The sequence below is a fragment of the Ovis aries genome, chromosome 9, assembly GCF_016772045.2.
Source record: "Ovis aries strain OAR_USU_Benz2616 breed Rambouillet chromosome 9, ARS-UI_Ramb_v3.0, whole genome shotgun sequence".
NCBI lineage: Eukaryota > Metazoa > Chordata > Mammalia > Artiodactyla > Bovidae > Ovis > Ovis aries.
In genome coordinates, this window is record NC_056062.1 from 34,426,962 (window position 1) to 34,451,905 (window position 24,944).

The window sequence follows — 24,944 nt, forward strand, 5'->3', positions numbered from 1 at the left end:
CCTGGGTTGGTTCAAGCGCCAGTGAATGGTCTGTTCCATTGGCTGAGTGAAGCTTAAATGTAGCCACAGCCTGCTGTAAATGAGGTCAGAATGCCAGGACATCACTAGAACTCTGAGGAGAATCCTGAAGATTCTGACAAATGGGTATTTTTGTATGATTCCACTGAGGACAATCTGCTAACGTTCCTTGCTGCTACTGCTGCTAAGTCGCTTCAGTCATGTCCGACTCTGTGCGACCCCAGAGACGGCAGCCCACCAGGCTCCTCCGTCCCTGGGATTCCCCAGGCAAGAATACTGGAGTGGGTTGCCATTTCCTTCTCCAATGCATCAAAGTAAAAAGTGAAAGTGAAGTCGCCTCCGTTGTGTCTGACTCTTTGCGACCCATGGACTGCAGCCTACCAGGCTCCTCTGTCTGTGGGATTTTCCAGGCAAGAGTACTGGAGTGGGGTGCCATTGCCTTCTCCAACGTTGCTTATGAAGACTTTGAAGAAATGCTGTTCACCAAGAAAACAGGAAGAGCTTTCCAGCTCTGTAGGCAGAGATGGTGCTGGGGGACGCTGGAGTGGAATTACGGTACCTGATCTAGTGGGAATGATGGGGTTCTGGAACCACAGGGGCCAGGTGTAGAACTTACCATCAGAGAAAAGCTGGGAGGGGTCACCTGGTCTGCGGGTGTGAGTTTGCATGTCGCGTAGGCTCTAGCCAGAGGGTCTGGTTCAGTCTAGGGAAGAAGTTTCGAACCATCTGGAGCACCCCTCTTGGGGGACACCCTGTGTGTGTGGCATTGCACACCTATCAGCCAGCAGCTTGTAACTTCCCACTCCATCCACGTCGCATCCATTTCACCACCTCTCACTTTAGCCAACATACTTAGAACCGCATGGGTCTTTGGTCCTAGGACTCACCCCATTATCGGGAAATACAACCAAAATCCTTGGGATTAAAGATCTAGTCCCCAAGCAGCACAGGTAATAGTGTCCATACCTGGTTCAACTTCAGAGAGGCTTCAAACACAATATGGATTCCTACCAAAAGCCCCAGAGAAGCCTGGTTCTGTGTAGCTGGGCAACTGACGGGTCACAGGAAGAAAGGAGGCAGGCGATTCCATGGAGCTCCTCTGGGCAATGGATTCCACACAGCGCCTCTCCTGTGCACCCCAGGATATCTACCCTAGTTCTGTTCACAGTTTGCCCATTAAATGACTACACTAAACCCCCATAAGTCTCTGCTCTCAAGAGAAACACCACACTTCTCTCTCTGCTGTGTCCTAGACTTGCATCTCAGGTTTGCTACATGCTTTTCCCTTTTCTGGTGATGACTTTGGCTTTTGAAGTAACTCATGCTGTCTGTCCAAGCTGATTTGTGAGTTCTTCCTGACGCATCTGCCCGGCAGACACCGGCACCCAAGCTCCCTCCTCTGGATGGCGACACACCCAGTGGGCTCATGTGCTAACCCAGCGGGAAGCTCTCAGACGATTTGAGCCACTCAGTAGCATCCGAAGTCTATCGGACATAGAGTCAGAGAATCTTGGACCCAGGCTTCACTCCACTGGGGTGAAGACTCCACGCATACTTGAGGAAGTTCAGTCCCCTGTCTGTAAAATTAGTCTGAACCTCATAATTTAACTTCATAAGAATTAAATAAGGGTGAGAAACAGCTCAGTCTAAGCTTTTGCACACAGCATACATTCAAAAATAGTTACCGTCTGTGTTTCAGCCTCGTACACATGAAATAGTTTCCATTAGAACTCGGTTTAGAATGTCTTTAATTTATGGATATTTTCATATTTAAAGTCATTCCACAAGCGCTTTGAAGCTGATGAACTAAAATTCTAATTTTGGAGGCTGCTATTTTAATAATAATGACATAACTGCAAACGGTGATGGAGGTAGATCCTAATTCTTCACAGCAAAGGCGAGTCCTTTCCATGAATCACTGAGGGCCCTTGTGCACACTGGTGATGAATCAGCGGAGCAGCGGGATTAGCAGAATAAACAGAACTCAACTCCTTCCTCTGTGTCCCTATTACAGCTTCTCTTCTTGGCTTTTAAGTCAAGCAAATGGATTAAAGAGACGTTCAATATTTCACAGAAGTGAGAAGCTTTGACAGGCAGTTGGAAATATGGAACCCCCAGGAAGCAACATAGCCAGTGAAGAGCACTTTTCTTTCCCAAACAAGGGGACTTCCCTGGCAGTCCAGTGGCTGGGACTCTGCTTTCCCAGTGTAACCCAGGGGGCCCAGGTTCAATCCCTGGCCAGGGAACTAAGACCCCGAATAACCAAATAAATAATTTTTTTTAAGTTGCCAAAGTTCACTCTTTGATGTCAACACAAGATTCTATCTAGGCTACTCAGTTCCTCCCTATCATAAACTTAAACTTTTGAAGGGACATGGAAATCGAGCATTTTAGAAGCTGAATCTCGCCAAGGGCAGTCTTCTTGAGGTCAATTCTACAAATTCTTACTGTTAAGGAAAGAGTGGATTCCAGATGCCTGTCCTTCTCGAGGTCAAAGTATGAACCCATGAGTTAGAATCCTGCCATAAATGGTCTTTGTGTGTGTGTGTGTGCTTAATCTAAAACTGATAGTTTCTACAAGCATCTACTATATAGCAAGCACAGAGAACTCAGTACTCTGTGATAACTTGTATGGGAAAAGAATCTGGAAAGAAATAAATACATGTATGACTGAATCACTTAACTGTACATCTAAAACTAACACAACATTGTAAGTCAACTATACACCAATATAAAACTTTTTAATTTTTAAATAAAAAATAAAATTGGTTGTTTCTGTTATTAGGGAACTCGGTAATTTTGAACACACACCCTAGCATATTTGATAAAATAAAAAAACACTAAACACCTATTTGTTTGAAAATTAATATTTTGTCTCAAAAAACAGAAAATTCTTTTCTTGAGGCCTTCTCCCCATCTCATACCATCCACAGACTCTGGGTTCAAGTCAGCTAAATTGGCTTGATCAAGTCAGTTAAATGTTCTTAAACTTTTGGGGGTCATGGTTGCATTCCCCAGTTTAAGGAAAGCCCTGGCTCCTTTCTGGCTACTATAAGATACTATGTATACTAACATCCAGAGAAGGGCATGGCAACCCACTCCGGTATTCTTGCCCAGAGGATCCTATGGACGGAGGAACCTGGTGGGCTATAGTCCATACGGTTGCAAAGAGCTAGACAGGACTGAAATAACTGAGCGTGCAGGCATGGTTTGACTAGCAATGTTCTGTACGACCAAAGAGCTTTTTTTTTTTTTTTTAAGTGTACTCCTGGGCATTCCCTGGAGGCCCAGTGGTTAGGATTTGGCATGCTCACTGCTGGGGTCCTGGGTTCAATCCCTGGTTAGGGAACTAAGATCCCATAAGCTGTATAGCACAGCCAAAATAAATGAATAATAAAAATAAAACATTTTTAGCGGAACTGAAGAAAACTGTACGGACAGCACCCTGTTCCAAGAGAGGACTGGATCCAGGAGGAGGTCAACCTCTCAACACCCCCGCCACCACGGGGCTGTCTCCAAACAACAGTGAGTCCCTGGAGCTGTCATTGATCGTCACAGCTGCTGCTCCTCAACACACAGCCAGCCAAGCTGAGAGAGAAGGTTCCCGGTGGTGTCACTCATGCCCATCAGCTGAGCAGTCACTCAAATGCACTCTTATGCCAAGCTCCAGAGATGCAACGACCTGGTGCAGACAGGGTTCCTACTACACAAACTGTCCCCTCTCCTCCTCTCTCCTTCCCTCCTCACCTGCCCCCGCCCCCCGCCCTGCCCATCATAAGCACAGGATGAAGAGGCCACACTGGGCTGCCTGCAAGTCCCTCAGGTGACCAGCTGAGAACAGCCAGCTGAACTGATCCGGTCCCCATGTTCCGGAATAACCGTGGTCACCATCCTGTCTTGCTGTTTAGACAGCGAGATGACTTCTGAAACGTCATTGGAGATGTGACTTTACCAAATAAATATATTCTACTTCATTCATCTTTCAATCATTCATCTTCCCATGTGAGACATTTCCCTCCGTGGAAACAAATTTAAATAACCCTTTATCTCTAACTCCCCTCTGTCAAAGTCAGCACAGTGAGAAAATCATATCAAGTACTGTTGATCCTCAGACAACGTGGGGGTTAGGAGTGTTGACCACCCCCCCCAGTCAAACCTCTGACTATAACCTTCCAGTCTACGGTTCCCCACATCCATGGGTTCAACCACCTGGGATGGGCCATGAAGACCAGCAGTGTTCTCCGCTGGAAAAAATCCACTGTAAGTGGACCCACACAGTTCAGAAACATGTGGTTCAAAGATCAATTGTAGTAATATAAACGTCAACTAGAGATATCTTAAGTCAATCTTTGTAGGTTTTGAGTAGACATGTAGCATAGCATGGACCTCCCAGTGGCTCAGATGGTAAAGAATCCACCTGCAATGCAGGAGATCCAGGTTTGATCCCTGGGTTGGGAAGATCCCCTGGAGAAGGAAATGACAACCCACTCCAGTATTCTTGCCTGGAGAATCCCATGGACAGAGGAGCCCCGAGGACTATAGTGCATGGGTTGCAAAGAATTGGACATGACTAAGTGACTAACACACACAGACACACACACACACGGCATAGACTACATTTCTGAGTGAGGCATGTTAGTCATCCATGAGGATGTTTAAAATCTAATTTCTTAGGATTCCATCTGAAATTACCTACCTGATTGAAACCATAGCAACCATACAGCTAGTTTGGGCTGTTTTCCATTTCAGCCAACTATGTCTCACTAATAAACTCTCACTTGCTACCATCCAATCACCTCCTCGCTTGCATACTATAGAGGACGCCAGCTCTAGAGATATTCATGAGTAAAGCTTTCCAGGACTTCCCAGGTGGTCCAGTGGTTGAGAATCTCCCAGTGGAGAGGACACGGGTATGATGCCTCCTAGTTTTTCCTTCGGGAAACTAAGATCCCACATGCTCCAGGGCACCAAAGAAGCCTGTGCACCACAATGAAGACCAAAAATAAATCAATAAACTCATCCTTAAAATTTTAAAAAAAAGGCTTCCCAATGTTTCCAATATTATAATCACTATGTAAACGCAAGGGACTAAAACTCTGGTATTCTTCTCATTCTTCCCTACGTGGCATTACAGCAGAATTTCACACACACACACTAAAGTTTGTTTTGTGTCTTTATTTGTCCATCTTTGCCCAGAGGCCAAAACCAATAAAACTGAAAACTGAAAATGTAGCTTCACAATATCCTTGCAACCAAAGGGGCCCTCTGCACTTGTGTTTCTGATGGACAAAGACGTGTGTGTGTTTCAGACACAAACAAACGTACGGACAGTTACGGGAGGGACAAAGGAGCTAAAAATGGAAGCAACGGCCAGTCCGGAGCCCCGTCGCCATGACACCAGCACAAACAGGGCAGAAGCCTTAAAAGAGCAGTGACCACACTGTGATGCATTGTTAAGCAAATCATGTTTTGCCGCCTCTAAAAGGATGGGGTTTCCTATCATCTTATTTAGGTTTCTCATTTTTCCATTATTGTTTTTAAATGAAATGGATGAATTGTATCAGGCTGTGTTGTTATTTTCCAAACAAAGCCCCAAGCACATACATGTTCTTCTCCCCACCAGGTTCCCGTGGACTTCTTATTTAAGGTAGCAATACCATGGGCTTCCCTGGTAGCTCAGCTGGTAAAGAATCTGCCTGCAGTGCAGGAGACCTGGGTTTGATCCCCGGGTTGGGAAGATCCCCTGGAGAAGGGGAAGGCTACACACTCAGTATTCTGGCCTAGACCTCACAAAGAGTCAGACACAACTGAGTGACTTTCACTTCACCATACGCTCCAAATTCAAAAAAAGTCCTCAGGATCCTAGTTATTAGTTCAGAAAATGAATATGAACAATATATATAGAGAGAGTATCATATTTCAATAATATGACCTCTCCTACCAATGCCTTTAATTCAAAGGAAAACAACACAGATTTTTTTCATATTTCAGTTTTAATAAAATTTACAGCTCAAATCAATAAGAATAAAAACAAATTCTGAATAGATGTATTAAATATTATTAAATTATTATTATAAAAGGGGACTTCATACATGATTATTCAACAAGCATGTTATGAAAACTCATACCCAAAATATCATTTCTCTTTGGCATGATCAGGCATAATTTACATAATTAAATATATAATTCATACATATATAGAATATTAGCCATATAATAACATATATATAGCAAAAATAAAGTATAATAGCATAAATTTTAATATTCTATTTGCAATATAGGAATTGAACTTTGTATTCAACATTTTCAAATTTCTGTATACATGAAGATAAACCAGGGAAGATCTTGTCTTACGCTTGGACACAGATCACCAGCTATTTCTGAGAAGTTTCTTATTTCACTCATCTTAATACACCATAAAATTAGAAGTTTCATCTCTTTTTATGTTTAGTATGATCCCAGATATTTTTTTTCTTCCAAGTTAGATTTACATTCTTAAGAAATGCCTGTGGGAGGGAAGAAGAAAAATGTTATTTATGACCAGATTTTTATCCTACTTACACATATGCATAGTTTTAATATAGCTATATTTTCTTTTGCTTAAAGAATCTGTGGACTCTTAATTTATAGTCTAACTCTGAGGGTGTACATTAGAGCGTGTGTGGAGCAGGTGAGGGGTTTATCCGTACTTTTAGAAAGTTCGTTTTTTATTTATTTTTAGAATTTGTTTCTTGTCCATACTGCACGGCTTGTGGAATCTTGGTTTCCCAACCAGGGATTGAACCAGAGCTCTCAGCAGTGAAAGCACTAATTCCTAACCACTGAACCACCAGGGAATTCCCTAGACAGTTTAAATGATGACTTCCACCACTTAAGTTTTAATAAGATACCTGCATCAGCCAAAAAATGAACTTGGCATCACCTAAATAACGCAAAAATATTCCTAAAATGTATTAATCTGTAATACTCTAACACCTTGTTAACTCCTTGGAGACAAATCATCAGAGATGACTCCTGAAGAAGACCTCACTAAATTTCCAAACTCTGCAATTTCAAAGGGGCCTGTTTATCAGCTCTGTCCTCTATGAATCTTGTCCAAGGAGAATGTAAGCTTGCATTTAATATTTTAAATTATAATACTTGTTTCTTTGAGAACTTTTCCAGTTATGATGTTGCCTCTTGGACTTTATATAAACTTACTCATAAGAATAAAATATATCAACTGATTCCAGTATCTTGCCATTGAACACTGAAGCGATCTAGCTCGATTTCTTAATCTAAAGAACAATCCAAAGAACAAGATAAGCATGAGCTCTCTTAGGTCACTTCATGAGCCTAATGGGACTTCCCAGGTGACTCGGTGGTAAAGAGTCTGCCTGCGATTGCAGAAGATACAGTTTCAATCCCTGAGTCAGGAAGATTCCCTGGAGAAGGAAACGGCAACCCACTCCAGTATTCTTGCCTGGGAAATCCCGTGGATAGGGGAGCCTGGTGGGCTACAGTCCATGGGGTCACAAAGAGTGAATGAACCACCACAATCCAAGAGTCTAATGAATTTTCTTGATTTACTCATAAGTCAAAAGGTTTGAGAGTAACTGATTCAAGTATCTTGCCACTTGAACACTGAAATGATCTAGCTCAATTTCTTAATCTAAAAAAGGGCAGCTTTTTAGTTCAGCAACTTTCAATATGCAGAATTGAGTGCCAATTATTATTATTAATTTATCATTGCTTTTAAAATAAGAAAAGCAACAACAATAGGTCAGAATTGTTTCAGTAAAGGTCACCACAAAACTATCAGATGGATAAGTAAATTCCCATATACTTATCTGAGATAGAATAAGTTATGATCAATCTAGACAACATATTAAAAAGAAGAGATATTACTTTGCCAACAAAGGTCTGTCTAGTCAAGACTATGGTTTTTCCAACAGTCATGTATGGCTGTGAGAGTTGGACTATGAAAAAAAGCTGAGCACCAAAGAACTGATGCTTGTGAACTGTGGTGTTGGAGAAGACCCTTGAGAGTTCCTTGGACTGCAAGGAGATCCAACCAGTCCATCCTAAAGGAGATCAGTCCTGATTGTTCATTGGAAGAACTGATGTTGAAGCTGAAACTCCAATACTTTGGCCAACTGATGTGAAGAGCTGACTCATTTGAAAAGCCCCTGATGCTGGGAAAGATTGATGGTAGGAGGAGAAGGGGATGACAGAGGATGAGATGGTTGGATGGCATCACCGACTCAATGGACATGAGTTTCAGGAGTTGGTGATGGACAGGGAAACCTGGCGTGCTGCAGTCCATGGGGTCACAACGAGTCAGACATAACTGAGTGACTGAACTGAAGTTATACTGGCCAGATCAAGATATTCACAGATACTACTAGATTACAGGTTCTCCAAGACTCAAAAGCTGAGAAGTCAGTTTCTTTAAAAGGACTTGTCCATGGTCCTGATACACTGACACCACCCCCCTTCCCCCCCCCGCCCCGAAATGTTGACTTCGTATTACACTGGAAAGAACTACTGATTAGAAAGATCTTTGCCTAGAAATGAATACCTTTCAGTCTTTCCCATAGATTCTATGAAAGTAAAAGTCGCTTAGTCGTGTCTGACTCTTTGCGACTCCATGGACTACATAGCCCATGGAATTTTCCAGGCCAGAATACTACAGTGGGTAGCCATTCTCTAAGGGATCTTCCCAATCCAGGGATCAAACCCAGGTATCCCTCATTGCAGGCGGATTCTTTACCAGCTAAACCACAAGGGAAGCCCTGGTGGGGCTTCTAAAATTGTAAACAAATGTTAGAATTTATGTTTGATTCATTTAGGTCATACAAATACTTTATTGCTCTAGAGCTCCAAGGGTAATTTAGCCAGAATGAAAATTCTGACTTACCATTTCACTCTGGCAAAATATATACCAGAGCAGACAATGCCTACATGTTCATCATATGTTTGATTATTTGCTTTTCCTTCTATTCTTCTAATACTGTGTCTCTTACCTTAACCTGTATTGTATAAATCAAAATTTTAGGATCCTACTTTTATTATACTGCAACTACTTTTAAATTATTACTCTATTTTGACCAGTTTTTTTTAAAGGTAGACCTTTAAATAGTTTTGTTCATCTAATTTATATTTGCATGTGATATAAAATAACATCAAATTTGAAATATTTTTTAAAATCACTCAGGAACAGTAAGGTTGCCAAAAAAGCTGTTTCTATTAATTCAATCATTGTTGAGGACATACTTTTTTGTTAATTTAATACACCATTTAGACCAGACTTTAAGTGGAAAATCCACAGATTAAGTTCACTAGATGGTGCTAAAATCAGCTTCCTGGGGTTTTTTAATTGTTCAAAATTTTAAGAAACCAAGCTGTTAAACAGAAAAAGGAAAATTGATAAACACATACTCACACGTAGGTCTTCTCCGTCTGCGAGCACAGAGGACTCACTGCTAGTCTTTTTAACAGTCTAGCACATCTTTTGTAATCTAGGAAAAACATTTAAAAGACAATTATGTGTACAGTTATATTATTGTCACTAGCACTTAATAATGATAGCTGTAATTTAATAAGCATCTAATAGAGCAAGTACTTAACTGGATTTTCTCACTAATTCTCCAACTGATGTAAGCAGTTGGATGCTATTGCTGTCTTCACTGTAGAGATGAGAAAACAGCCTGAAAATGTTAAGAATCTCATAGCTAGTATTCAGCTTCATTCCAAAGCCCATAGTTTCTCCACCAGGCTGAGCTACCACTTAATCATTCTGCCTAGATGTCAACAGGACTCATCCTCCCTAGTCATCAAACACAAGCATTTTTGAAAAACTTACAACAACTCTGACTCAACATCCTGGGTAAAATTAAATACCCTTCAAGATGACCACTTTAGTTTAAAAAAAAAACTACAGAATGTTTAAAGTTCATTTTCTTTGAAAAGTAAGTTTAGACTGAGAAAGGAATTTAAAAACAGGCAACTGAGTTACCATACTTAATCACGATTTAGACAAAGGAGAGCATTTAAGTATTATGCTTAGAATTGCTATTCAGTTCAGTAACCTAAGTATCCAAAAGAATTCATCAGACAACCTTTAAAATACATGCTACCATTATTCAGGAAAAAATCTATCACTTCTTATATAAATGATGAGATATGAAACTGTTTATTTTTTTTAAAACTTAGGAGGAAATTTTTACTTATACTTCATGGTCATTTTTTTTTCATTTATATGAGACTGCCTTATTTGTGCCAAGGAATTTTAAAAATGATAAAAGGTTTAAGTCCTGACAAACACCGTGGTCCTTAAGGAAATCTGGCTATTTTCAGATTTGTCTGAAATAGTCCCAATTAGAATGTGGTTTCATTCCTTTACAGTGTCAACAGCACACACACACACGCACATTAAGTGTGAGTACCATCAATATTATAAACAGCACGTCTTACAATATTTAGTCTATTATTTCCCACTCACAGACAGTTGAAGTTTAAGATTACATGCATCTACAGTTGGATAAAGTTTTTTGGGGGGTTGTGCCAGGTCTTAGTTGGGGCAGAATCTAGTTTCCCAACAAGGGATTGACCCCCAGACCCCCTGCACTGGGAGCACAGGGTCTTAGCCACTAGGCTACCTAGGAAGCCCCTAAGAATCTTTTAAAAGAATGAAAATGACCCAAGCTACTTACAAGCTGGCGTCGAGCAGTCCCTGGTGTTGTGATATAGTCTGTGGAAGTGTTTGCTGCACTCAGCTGAAAACGTGACTGGCCCTATCGGACGGGAAAAGAATGCTTATGGCACATGCGGTGTGTTTTCCAAACAAATTCCCTAGCACTTTCTTCATGGTGATGATATCCCTGGCTTACATCTTCCCATGCCCTTAAAAGACCTTGCCTAAGAGCACGCCTTCCCCCCACCCAGACTCTGGAGGAGGCAATGAGGTGTGTCTGTTAAAAAAACAATCAAAATTCACTTCACAGTGTCAACAACTCACATAAAAGAACCTTCAATTTAAGAAAAACTCTTCAGAATAATTAAGAGAGAAAAGCTCTAGATAGGAGGGAAAAAATCTGCAGAGAGCAAATTAAGAGGACGTGAAGAATGAAAAAACAAGTATCTCTGGTTTCTACTTTGTGCTCTTCAGTTTTGTATTTAACACGAATGAAGTTTCTATGCAGGGACATTTATTCCACTTTCTACTTAGAGTGATTTGTGTCTTACAAGCGACAAGGACTACTGTAAAGTGGACAGTGTTGAGACTTCCCTTATCTTTCCCCACAAACCAAGATAGTCCACGCCAAAATTTATCCCTATGTCTGGAGTCTGCTTTTATGGAAGTGGTAGAAGGAGAGCCCAGAGTGCCGATAGAGAAAGTTGCTCAGTTGCGTACAGCTCTTTGCGACCCCATGGACTGTAGCCTACCAGACTCCTCTGTCCATAGGATTCTCCAGGCAAGAACACTGGAGTGGGTTGCCATTTCCTTCTCCAGTGGATCTTCCTGACCCAGGGATGGAACTCGTATCTCCCGCATTGGCAGGCAGGTTCTTCACCACTAGGAAAAGACTAGGAATGGAGTGAAGGTCGGGTGCACAGTTCACAATGATTAGGTGACTTGCTAGAACGTGGGGCACAGGATAACTGTAATGATTCACCAAGTTGCACGAAGAACCCAGGAGTGTAGTGGGAGAGGAAGCCACAGGTACTGACCATGTGACAGTGGGCCGTCAGGAAGTCTGCTCTGCCCTGCGAGAAACACTTTCACTGTGTTGCTCGCCGGGCAACATGGCTAGACCCCTATTGTATCAGGGAGAGCTCGTCACATGACTCCACCCGCTCATCCCTGGACGGCTGGGGCCACACACACTTTTGCCTAAATGGCCCGGGTCCTGTCCCAGATCACACCACGTGTTCAAAGGATTCCTTCTGACCAGAATGCCTCTCTGGTAAGGGAAAATTCTACTTACCCTTAAAGCCCAACTTTATGGTTGTGTCCCCGACAGCCGTTCATGGTAGTCTTTGGCAAAAACATCCACTTCCTGTGTCTCCCTAAACTCTGCTTACACTTCTATCACTCACGCAGATCTGGTTTATTTCACATTAATACTGCTGCTGCTGCTAAGTCGCTTCAGTCGTGTCCGACTCTGTGCGACCCCAGAGACAGCAGCCCACCAGGCTCCCCCGTTCCTGGGATTCTCCAGGCAAGAACACTGGAGTGGGTTGCCATTTCCTTCTCCAATGCATGAAAGTGAAAAGTGAAAGTGAAGTTGCTCAGTCGTGTCCGACTAGTAGCAACCCCATGGACTGAAGCCTACCAGGCTCCTCTGTCCATGGGATTTTCCAGGAAAGAGTACAGGAGTGGGGTGCCATTGCCTTCTCCGTCACATTAATACTAGGTAATAGGATTTGTCCACCTTCCTGACCCAACTGTGAGCCTCTCACAGACATTTATCTTCAAATCCTCACTGCTTCATGAAGTAATCTGCATACATTCTTTTTATTTAATTGAATCACTGATAAAGTTCATGCTTACCTGTGAAATGCTTAATGAATTTGTCTTTTAAGTTCAAATCTCTTGGGAATATTTCTGAAAAGAAAAAAAGAAAAACTTTAAAATTTCTTGAATGTGTCTTCTTCATTAAAAATAACATTAGAACCACTAATTCAAAAGAAAAAATTAGTAATTTTAAATATTTGAAAATAGTGATTTAAAATTTTAAATATTTTGTAATATTTAATAATGCAAAATATTGATTATATTTTTTAAAGTAAAAAAAAATTAAGTGAAATTTTAATACTTCATTTAACCTGCTGCTGCTGCTGCTAAGTCGCCTCAGTCATGTCCGACTCTGTGCGACCCCAAGGACAGCAGCCCACCAGGCTCCCCCGTCCCTGGGATTCTCCAGGCAAGAACACTGAAGTGGGTTGCCATTTCTTTCTCCAATGCATGAAAGTGAAAAGTGAAAGGGAAGTCACTCAGTCGTGTCCGACTCTTAGCAACCCATGGACTGCAGCCCACCAGGCTCCTCCACCCATGGGATTTTCCAGGCAAGAGTACTGGAGTGGGGTGCCATTGCCTTCTCCGTCGTTTAACCTAATAAGTCCATAATATAATCCTTTCAATATGTAATCAATGTTTCCCAGGGGACACTGGTGGTAAAGAACCCATGCCAATGCAGGAGATGTAAGTAATGCCGGTTCAATCCCTGGGTCAGGAGGACCCTCTAGAGAAGGGAATGGCATCCCACCCCAGTGTTCTTGACTGGAGAATGCATGGACAGAGGAGCCTGGAGGGCTACAGTCCATGGGGTCAAGAAGAGTCATACATGACTGAAGTGACTCAGCACGCATGCTCAAAAGAAGGTGGTCTATGTTTTTTATACTAAATTTTCAAAATCTGAGGTGTATTTATCACTCACAGCACATGTCAGTTTGGACCAGCCACCCTCCAAGTGCTCAGCAGTCATAGGTACCCAGTGGCTACCATGCTGGACAGTGCAATGACAGAATGTATCCTTCATTCCTCTGGTAGCTAATGACAATGGTATAAGAGATTCCATGTACAGATGGATTAAAAATAAAAAGACCCCTAGGTAATGCATGAAAATTATCCTGGAGCAACTTGAATAACCTCTCATCTCATTCATCCAATTTATGAAAATTTCTAGTTTTTATTTAACCAAAACAGTTACCATCTGCCACCCTCATCAATTTTAAGTTTACAATAATATATTTTTAAAGGAACAGATTTGCATATTATGTATATAATGTTGGCAAGCTTATCTCTTGTTCTTACTTCTTATTTAAAAATGAGCAGAGATCATGTGAAATAATAAAAAAAATCATAACACAGAACAACTAGAAAATAACAAAAAAATGTGTTTTAGTGATTGCTTTTACCTGCATATAACTTAATATCTTACCAAAAAGATAATTTGCTCTGCCATGATCAATTCTATACAAAGCCATGTTAGTGGATCCTTAGTACCTTCTGAGCTGCTGAAGGGCATTACTGTGTGTTTCAATCTAGCATTTTTATGTACTTGAACTGAAATATTTGTTATATAGTTCCTTGAGTTACCATTTCCTTTAAAGAGATGACATGACTATTCTGCTAAGTCACTTCAGTCCTGTCCTATTCTTCGAGATGCTATGGACTGTACCCACCAGGCTCCTCTGTCCATGGGATTCTCCAGGCAAGAATATTAGAGTGGGTTGCCATGCCCTCCTCCAGGGGATCTTCCTGACCCAGGGATCGAACCCCTGTCTCTTATGTCTCCAGCACTGGCGGATAGTTTCTTTACCACTAGTGCCCCCTGGGAAACCCCATGATTCTTCTCTTTCCCAATATATTGGGTTGGCCAAAAAGTTCATTTGGGGTTTCCCATACTATCCAGTGGAAAATCCCAAATGAACTTTTTGGCCAACTCAATATAAAAACAATTATACTTTCGAAAATAAGAACTAGATTTATTACATCAGGGCTGAGAGAATCACTGAGGGGAAAATATAAGTATTTAAAATAATGCATATGTAGTAGTAGCTCAGTTCCATGGATCTCTGGGAGTTGGTAAGAAATACAGGATTTCAGGCCCAGATCTAAGAGTCACTTTAACGAGAACTCTTAGTAGAGTCATTTGCACATTTGAGAGCTGTACTCCAGATCTTCCAAAAAAGACAAAAAACGTCCTGAATACTCAGCACTGAGTTCCTTCATAATCAATACGATATAATATTACTAACTAATACATTTGTCGTTTGTGCTTAGTAGAAGACAAGAGACAGAGTTCTTTCAGGGAAATTCTGCCATTGTTGGGGGGAGGGGTTGTTGATGGTGTTTTGAATTTTTATCACTTCCCTACATTCAGGTACAAACAGATGCTCCAAGCTCATCCCAAGTCATCTCCTGTCCTGTGTTGGCATCAGTCATTTCTCCCAGGAGCCCCAGTTCCTCTTACAGAGCATGGTACCAGAACCAAAGTCTGGACACCAGGTGATATACTTGCTGTTACTGGGGCGTGGCTGCTCCCAGGCCCTCACAGCTGACAGACCAAGGACACATGTGTGTCATATGTGTGGGTGCCCTGATTTTTAGTACTTTGTCTCTTCAGTTGCTCAGTAGTGTCCCAATCTTTGTGATCCCATGGACTTCAGCCCACCAGGCTTCCCTGTCCTTCACTATCTCCCGAAGTTTGCTCAAACTCATATCCCTTGAATTGATGATGCCATCCAACCATCTCATCCTAATGTCTTTTTATATAGTGATTTTTAATATACCTAGTGTTTAAATTATTTAAAATTGTACCACAATACTTAATGGATGGATTCCCAGCTGAGCTATTTCAAATCCTAAAAGATGATGCTGTGAAAAGGCTCAATATGCCAGCAAATTTGGAAAACTCAGCAGTGGCCACAGGACTGGAAAAGGTCAGTTTTCATTCCAATCTCAAAGAAAGGCAATGTCAAAGATATTCAAACTCATGCACAACTGCACTCATCTCACACCCTAGCAAAGTAATGTTCAAGATTCTCTAAGCCACGCTTCAACAGTATGTGAACTGAGAACTTCCAGATGTTCAAGCTGAATTTAGAAAAGGCAGAGGAACCAGAGATCAAATTGCCAACACCCACTGGATCATAGAAAAAGCAAGAGAATTTCAGAAAAACATCTACTTCTGTTTCATTGACTACAATCTTTGACTGTGTGGATCACAATAAACTGTGGAAAATTCTTCAAGAGATGGGAATACCAGACCACCTAACCTGCTTCTTGAGAAACCTGCATGCAGGTCAAGAAGCAGCAGTTAGAACTGTACACGGAACAACAGACTGGTTCCAAATTGGAAAAGGAGTACATCAAGGCTGTATATTGTCACCTTGCTTATTTACCTTATATGCAGAGTACATCATGCAAAAAGCTGGAAAGGATGAAGCCCAAGCTGGAATCAAGATTGCCAGGGCAAATATCAATAACCTCAGATATGCAGATGACACCACCCTTACGGCAGAAAGTGAAGAGGAACTAAAGAGCCTCTCAATGAAAGTGAAAGAGGAGAGTGAATAAGCTGGCTTAAAACTCAACATTCAGAAAATGAAGATCATGGTATCGGGTCCCATCACTTCATGGCAAACAGATGGGGAACAACGGAAACGGTGATAGATTTTATTTCTGTGGGCTCCAAAATCACTGTGGATGGTGGCTGCAGCCATGAAATTAAAAGATGCTTGCTCCTTGGAAGAAAAGATATGACAAACCTAGGCAGCATATTAAAAAGCAGGGACATTACTTTGCTGAGAAAGGTCCATATAGTCAAATCTATGGTTTTTCCAGTAGTCGTGTATGGATATGCAAGTTGGATCATAAAGAAAGCTGAGCGCCAAAGAATTGATGCTTTTGAACTGTGATGTTGGAGAAGACTCTTAAGAGTCCCTTGGACTGAAAGGAGATTAGACCAGTACATCCTAAAGGAACTCAGTCCTGGGTGCTCATTGGAAGGGCTGATGCTGAAGCTGAAGCTCCAAGACTCTGGCCACCTGATGCAAAGAACTGACTCATTGGAAAAGACCTTGATCCTGGGAAAGATTGATGGCAGGAGAAGGGGATGACAGAGGATGAGATGGTTGGATGGCATCACTGACTCTACGGACATGAGTTTGAGTAAACTCCAGGAGTTGGTGATGGACAGGGAAGCCTGGCATGCTGCAGTCCATGGGGTCGAAGAGTCAGATGTGACTGAGCGACTGAACTGAACTGAACCTGATAGAATACGTTTTTGGAATGTACAGCATCTGTTAATATTTCACTGATGATACTGCAAAGAATTTAGGATTCAGATTTGTTTTGTTTTAACAGGGAAATAGATGCAAAGACGTCACAGAGGAAGAGGGCCTGTGAGAGGAGGTGAATTCTGACAGTCAGAGGCAAGAGAAGTGTGTTCCTGGGGCCAGTGGCAAGGCAGAGGCAGCAGCTGCCAGTCTGTGAGAAGCAGGACCAACCCATGCGACCTGAACCCTGTGAGAACCCCAGAAAGGAAGAGAGGGCAGGTCACAGGGGACTTAATGTCCTGCCATCAAGAGAAGTTAGGACTTTCCTGGAAAACCCAGAGAAACTGCTGCTCATCTGTGACAGGAGGAAATACTGGTGCTACAAAGAATATTCATTTGTAATTGTTCATAAATGGCCTTTACATACCTGCTGTAAGCCTCATGACAGCAAGGTTTTATACTAAAAAAAAAAAAAAAAAGCAGTAACACAAATCTGGTTCTATCAGTCTGCAGAAGAATGTACTGTCACCTCCTGAAAAGACAAAGCCTTTCTATCAAAACTCTCAAAAAGCCCCTCTTACACTTCTGTTTCCCGTGTGCATGCATGCATGCTAAGTCGCTTCAGTCATGTCCGAATCTTATTCAACCCTATGGACTGTAGCCCACCAGACTCCTCTGTCCGTGGGGTTCTCCAGGCAAGAACACTGGAGTAGGTTGCCATGCCCTCCTCCAGGGGATCTTCCTGACCCAGGGATCAGACCTTTGTCTCTTATGTCTCCTGCATTGGATGGTGGGCTCTACCGCTAGCGCCACCTGTTACACATTGCACACCAATTCCTTCTCTGTCCCAAGTTCCTCCAAACTCCCTCTAGTCCCACAACTGCCCACTTCTCAGCCAGCCAACCCTGTCTTTATTTCAGTAGAGGAGACCCCAATGCTCCCCTTCTGCAGAATTCTGGGCATGATGCTTTGTTCCATTCTGCTGATGTGATGGTGGAACAGCGGAGAAGCCAGGATGCAAGCAATGAAAGCACGTCGGCTATTCTGAGGCCCCAGCAGGGGGCACTCCTGGCGCTAGGGAGACAGCCCGGCTTGAACCCGGGTGATTGATGGGCAGGACAAAACAAAGGCAGGACCAGACTGCAGAGACATTGGCGAGGACAAGTCTAACACGAGTTCCTTCAGCACAAGAACCAATCATGTTGGTTCGTTGTGTTCCCACACCCATCAGAGTACGTCCGGTGTGTGCTGAGCGGCTAAATGACAGCAAGACTGCCGCCCTGTGCTGCGACCTCTCAGCGGAGTACACCCCCCAGGGGCGCCTCTGCTCCCAGCCTAGGAGGGCATCTCCACGTGCGCACAGGCTCCAGAGACACCTCTGAGGAGCTTCCTCCTCCTTCCCAACCCCCCACATACCCCCTCACTCCCACACACCCCCCCGCCTTCCTGCCCCGCGCGCGCCCTGCACCCCAGCGTCCGGTCAGTCCTCCTAGTCTCAGGCTTTTCGCGTCTCCTGCTCGTTCACCCGCCATCCTCTCCACCTCGGTGTCCCCCGACGTTGGCTGCTACTTCTCCTTCCCCATCCACCCCTTCTACTCCATCACTCGTTGGGCAACTAAGTAGTCAGGATCCTGAGCGCCCAGAGCTGGTTTGGGAGCCGTGGGCAGCGTGGGGGCGGGGAGGAGGACTCAGCTAAGCATCCTCAACCAGCCCCCTCGCCAGCTCCGAGGGGCGCAGAAGAGCGTCGGGGTTCCAGACGCCGGTCATCTGACTTTATCCCCAAACTCGGAGAGACCGGCAAGAGGCCCTGCGAGGTGCTGACCCGTCCTCCGGCCTCTGCCGCCTCTGCCGCTGGGATGGAAAGGCAGGTCCTCGGGCTGTAAGCCCGCACCCACAAGGCTTCCCACACCGGGAAGGGGAGCTTCGGGCTGGTTCCTCTGCCAGATGGGTTTCTGGTCACTTAAGTCTTGGCTGCGGTACATCTAATAATCTCATGACCTCTTTCCCTGAGTGCCAGGTACCTGCAGCGACGCCTATTCTCCGCGGTGCACGGTCAGGCTGCCCCTGCCCAGCGCGGCTCGGAGCCGTCGGAGCCCCCCTCGCCCCCCCCCCCGCCCCAGGCCCGGCGCGCGGGGATGCTCACCTGCGCTCCGAGAGGCCGCGGGGAGGGACGGCTTCGGCTCCTCGCCCGCGACGTGCGCGCCCCTGAGGCCCCCGGGCCTTCCCTGCGTCCCTCGCGGGGCCAGGACGAGCGCCAGCAGGAGCAGCGCGGGCACCGGGGCGCCTGGCCTCGCCGGTCGCATGGGCGCGCGGGAGCGGCCGGAGAGCAGGCGGGTGTCGCGCGGAGGGTCCGCTCCCAGAGGACAGACGGCGGGCGACACCTGCGCGCCTCGGGGAGGGACGCGGGGCGCGGACGCAGCACGAGGACTCGGGGCTGCCGGCGGGAACACGAGTCCCAGAGCGCGGATGCTCACGGGCCCGCTCAGCCTCTCCGACGACCCGGCCTTGGCTCTGCGGGTGTCCAGACTCCTCGCGCAAGGCCCACTCTGTCTACCGCCGCGTCCAGCCCACTGGGCTCGAGAGAACCGGCAACTTCCCGGTCTGGACCGCGGAGAGCAGCGCGGGAGCGGCGCGCGGCGGCAGAGACGCGGCTCGCAGGCTGGAAGGTGTGGGTCCCCGGAGCTTGAGCCCCGCCCCCAGCCCCGCCCCCAGCCCGGAGCCCCGCCCGCTCCCCGACCTGGGCCTGGTTTGGGAGGGGGTGGAGGACAGCGGCTCCTTCCCGCCCACCGCCCCCGCCCTCGGCCCCGCATGGTACCCCTTGCCGCCACCTAACCGTGCGCTCGGGAGCGCAGTCCGCCGGGGTGGTCTCAAGACAAAGACCTCCTCTCCAGCCTCTGGTGGATGCCCACGAGAGGGAATGAGATTAAGTCCAGCGGTTCTTATTAAAATAAAACCGGCATCTCTCATCAAAGCGCGCCGCGTGAATCATAGAGGTTCCAGACATTTCATTCGCTCTCTTTATTGCTTTATATTATGTATGTTGAGAAGTTCAGAAATCTCTGGCTAATTAGTTGGTTGCTTATTGTCGCCTCAGATGCAAAATGCACAACTGGTGGAGGGAAGAGGGGAGGAGTAACGCTAAACAGTCCTACAAAGACCTCTTGTCACTCTCAAGTCCCCAAAAGTAATCCCAACTTTTTCAAGTGGTTTTTCTAGACGTGGTGTTGCCAAAATGTCCGGAAAATCGCGAAAACAAAGCAAGCCTTACAAGAGCCTATAAAATCGTGGCTTTGAGTGAAACTCTTGGGAGCAAAGTGTGCTTTCCGCGGGGCTCGATCTCTGGATGGGGAAGATCCCCTGGAGGAGGAAAGGGCAACCCACTCCAGTATTCTTGCCTGGAAAATCCCATGGACTAATCCCAGAGTCTGGTGGGCTACAGTCCACAGGGTGGCAGAGATTTGAACACGACTGAGTGACTGAGCAGGCATGCACACACGTGCTCCAGGTGATGACTGATGCTTCCCATCACTTTACTAGCAGAGAAGCACAAGAATCTGGTGTTTTCACAGCAAACACAGCAGCGAGAGAATCCACCGTGGGACACATGGCCAAGGGATCTTAGTGAAAAAAAACAGGATGTGGTCAGGCCCTGGTGAAGGGGAATAAACTCACAGCTCTACTCAAGGGAAATAAGACAGCAGTTCAGGGACGTTAACAGGTATTAATATTTCAAAAATTAATTTTAATCAGAAATACAAGTTGAGAATGACTGTGAAAACAGTGGGAAAACTACAGTGTGAAATGACACTGGTGGAAGAAGAGACCCAGAACCGACAGTGAGAGAGGGAACCCATCACCTCTTTGTCAGTGAAAAATCACTCTCCAACCTTGTTCATCTAGCAGCTGAAAGTTTGTACCCTTTTCCCCAACCTGTCTCTATTTCCCGCAGCCCCCAACCCCTGGCAACCACTTTTCTACTCCCGGTTTTATGTGTTTGGCTTTTTAAAAGATTCCACACGTAAGTGATATCATGCAATTTTATCTTTCTCTGCCTGGCTTATCTGACTTAGTGTAATGCCCTCCAGATACATCTGTGTTGTCACAAACGACAGGGCTTCCTGCTTTTTCATCTTCCTTATCCAGTCATCTGTTGTTGATGGACACTTAGCAGGCTCCAGATCTTGGCTATTGTGATTAATGCTGCAGTGAATATGGCAGTGCAGACATCTCTTTGAGATACAGCTTCGTTTCCTTTGGGTATATACCCAGAAGCGAGACTGCTGGGTCACATGGTAGTTCCGTTTTCCATGCTGGCTGCACTTATTTTGAACCAACTGTGAACCAACGGTGCACAAGGATTCCCTTTTCTTCATATCCTCACCGACAGTGTTTATTGCCTTTCTTCCCTGATAGCTCAGTTGGTAAAGAATCCACCTGCAATGCAGGAAACCCCGGTTTGATTCCTGGGTCGGGAAGATCCCCTGCAGAAGGGAAAGGCTACCCACTCCAGTATTCTATCCTAGATAATTCCATGAACTGTATAGTCCATTGGGTCACAAAAAGTCAGACACAACTGAGCAACTTTCATTCACTCTATTACAGCCATATTCACAGCTGTGAGATGATCTCTCACTGTGGTTGTGATGTTAAAATTTTCCCTGATGATCAATAATGTTGAGCATCTTTTCATGTATGTGCTGACCATTTGTATGTCTTCTTTGAAAAATGTCTATTCAGTTCCTCTGCCCATCTTAAAATCAGGTTGTTTGGGGAGCAGGGAGCGTTGGTATTGAATCATGTGAATTTTTAATGCATTTTGGATATTAACCCCTTACCAGATATATAGTTTGCAAGTGCTTTCTCCCATTCAGTAGATTGCCTTTTCATTGGGGGGGTGGTTTCCTTTGCTGTGCAGAGCTTTTATATTTATGTAGTCCCATTTGCTTAATTTCCTATTTTGTTGCACTTCCTTTTGGTGTCAAATCTAAAAAATCATTGCAAAGACCAATGTCAAGAGATTTTTTTGCTATGCTTTCTTTTAGGAGTTTTATACTTCTAGATCTTACATTCACATCTTTAATCCATTCTGAATTGATTTTTGTGTATGGTGTGAGATGGTAATCTAATTTCATTCTTTTTGAACATGGCTGTCCAGTTTTCCCCACACTATTGGAGAGAGCATCCTTTCCCTAGTGTACATTTTTTACCTCTTTACCATAAATTAACTGACCACGTATTATTAACGACCCTTTATTTATAGGCTCTCTATTCTGTTTCATTGACTCATGTGTCTGTTTTTATGTCAGCACACACTGTTCTGATGACTATAGCTCTATAATAAAGTTTTACATCACATCAGGAAATGTGATGCTTCCATTTTGTTTTCCTTTCTTTATATTGTTTTGGCTATTCATGCTCTCAAACATTTTTAAAAGATAGATTTCAAAAGGCACTAGTTGTCCAGTGGTTAGGACTCAGAGCTTTCACTGCCAAGGGCCCAGGTTCAATCTCTAGTTAGGGAAGTAAGATCCCACCTGCCAGCTATACACTATGACCAAAATAAAAGAAAAAAGATTAGGTAAAAGGCACAATTGAAAAACTCGTTGCTACACTTTCCCAAAATGATCAATAATGTAAACTTAAAATCATCATCTCTATATATATTTTGTACCTTCTTTTATAACAAGGTTGTTTTTTTTTGACCAAAGTGAATAGAAGTCCTATTTCAGGTCAGCTGAGATTACTGATTCAGGGTTGTCTGTTAGAAATTCGGGACCTCAATTCAGTTTTGAATTCAGGGAACACAAAAATCTGGGAGAACTTCCAAGACAAAGCATGTCATGGAGTTTGTGGACCCAGTGAAGTGAAAATCCCTAAGTCATATCCAACTCTTTGCAATCCCATGGACTATACAGTTCATGGAATTCTCTAGACCAAATATTGGAGTGGGTAGCCTATCCTTTTCCAGGAAATCTTCCCAACCCAGGAATCGAACCGGGGTCTCCTGCACTTCGGGCAGATTCTTTACCAGTTGAAGGGAAGACTTCAACTAGGGAAGACTTATGGACCCAAGCCCCTTCCTATAGAAACAAAAGCTTTCAAGCTCATTTCTCTGTAGAACTAGGTGTATTACATTTCACACTCACCTTTCTCTTTTTAACTATAATCTCTTATACAACTCAATTTCTTTCATAGCTTTTTTCCTGCCTATATTAATAGAAGTCTGTATACACACATACTCTAGACTTTAAGACTGTTACATAATATTTTACTGTCTGACTTGACCTAAACTTCATTCAATACAAATATAGTTTGAATTGAGTAATAGACAACATATTCTGTAAATATGATGGAAGTATCCTCCTGCAATGCAGGAGACCCAGGTTTGATCCCTGGCTTGGGAAAATCCCCTGGAGAAGGGAATGGTAATCCACTCTAGTACTCTTGCCTGGAAGCTTCCTTGGACAGTGGAGCCTGGTGGGCTACAGTCCATGGGGTTGCAAAGAATCGGACACGACTGAGCGACTAACACATGCACACTTTTCTTTTTATCTACCAACCCTTCAGAGTTTCTGCTGTGATTCATGCAATTATATAGCAGGACAAGGGAGAGAAAAAGGAGAATATCAGTAAGGTGATTCATACCAAATGAATAAGTAAGAGGCATATTTATGACTAAATTTCCTATAACAAACTAGCTTTGTGACAACATGCAGTTTCTATCAACCATTTCAGCAATGTTTATAATTAGCAAGCTTTGGCATTAATGAGTTACATTATGGACAAAGACACTACAGTAAAACAATGTATAACACAAAATCCTTCAGTTCAGTCGCTCAGTTGTGTCCGACTCTGCGACCCCATGGACTGCAGCACGCCAGGCTTCCCTGTCCATCACCAACTCCTGGAGTTTACTCACACTCATGTCCATTGAGTTGGTGATGACATCCAACCATCTCATCCTCTGTCCTCCCCTTCTCCTCCCTCCTTATCTCTACACAAAATATCAGGAAAGTAAGACAAAGAATCCATAGCCTGTGATAAATGTGACAGCCAATCTCATTTACCATCACAGAGTCAGAATGGGCAGACAGGTAACACCAGGCTTTTTGTCCGTCTGCTGATTGGCAAGTATTCCATATTTCTTATTATCTTTGGAACAAAAAACAACTTACAGCCTAGCACATAGCACAGCAACAAAATAAAGGAAAGACGTACAGGTCTAGGGATATTGGAAAATTGCTTTCTCTCTGTGATTTCCCTCAGGTCTCTTCTCTCTAAATATCTCGCCCATACATACCTTTATTTTTATTATTATTAATTTTTTGTTGCACTCACTCTCTGTTGCTCCACACAAGCCTTCTGTAAGGGCTACTCTTCCTTGCAGTGTGCGGGCTTCTCAATGCTGTGGCTTCCTAGTTACAGAGCGCAGGTTCTTTGTGTGTGGGCTTCAGTAGTTGTGGCTCCCGGGCTCTGGAGTGCAGGCTCAGTAGCTGCGGCACACAGGTTTTGTTGCTCTGCAGCATGTGGGATCTTCCCGGACCAGAAATCGAACCATGTCCCCTGCATTGCAAGGTGGATTCTTAACCCCTGGACCCCCATGGAAGTCCTCATACATACCTTTAAAATCAAGGCAAGGCCAGAAGAGAATTATCCTGTATATTGGTACCACGTGATTCTCCTGGGTGACATAGGCTTCCTGACTGCCTGCAAATGGTCTCCATTGAAGGAGGCAACAGAGTGGACCTCACAAGATGCTGCTCTGAGGACATACAAACACATGTGACCGTGCTGTCCTAAGTAGCCACCACTCTGAACACATGGGGCTCTTTAAAGATGTTACTAAATGATGCCAGAATTATGAAAAGCTTAATTTGTGTGCCTCCTCTCACAAGTGTTTAGTCTGAGGCACTTTTATGTCACTTTTATGATTCTGAATCAGCTAAGTGGCATACTTAAATAAAGTGGGAGGACAAAGACAGTACTTATAATTCTCTAGCAAGGGGATCATCATGAGCTCTGTTCATACTTTTGAGCTGAGATACATAGATACAAAGACACAGAAACCAACTGCGATGCTCTTAGGCGAACGTTAGAAGCATTACAAACTCTGAAAGTGTTTATGTCCTGTGCTGCGTGCACATAAACCATCCAAGTGA

At 44.0% G+C, this 24,944-nt stretch overlaps 1 protein-coding gene across 1 annotated transcript; it reads right to left on the bottom strand.

Annotated features, from left to right (window-relative positions):
• Positions 1–6,016: 6,016 nt before the first annotated feature.
• ALKAL1 (ALK and LTK ligand 1) lies at positions 6,017–19,463 on the bottom strand. Its single transcript, XM_027973464.3, has 5 exons — positions 18,929–19,463; positions 12,554–12,607; positions 10,713–10,793; positions 9,443–9,518; positions 6,017–6,524 (listed from the first exon to the last, which is right to left on the bottom strand). The coding sequence occupies exons 1-5, from the start codon at positions 19,086–19,088 to the stop codon at positions 6,506–6,508; spliced, it is 390 nt and encodes a 129-aa protein (XP_027829265.1). The 5' UTR covers positions 19,089–19,463; the 3' UTR covers positions 6,017–6,505.
• Between the last annotated feature and the right edge of the window lie 5,481 nt (positions 19,464–24,944).

What these genes read in the sequence shown, in the direction of transcription:
- ALKAL1 (XM_027973464.3), bottom strand. Translation starts at nt 19,088, where the DNA reads ATGCGACCGGCGAGGCCAGGCGCCCCGGTGCCCGCGCTGCTCCTGCTG. An exon ending in ATTCATTAAGCATTTCACAG is followed by an intron (nt 10,794 to 12,553) that starts GTAAGCATGAAC and finishes CCCGTCCGATAG; the next exon opens with GGCCAGTCACGTTTTCAGCT. An exon ending in GGACTGCTCGACGCCAGCTT is followed by an intron (nt 9,519 to 10,712) that starts GTAAGTAGCTTG and finishes TGTTTTTCCTAG; the next exon opens with ATTACAAAAGATGTGCTAGA.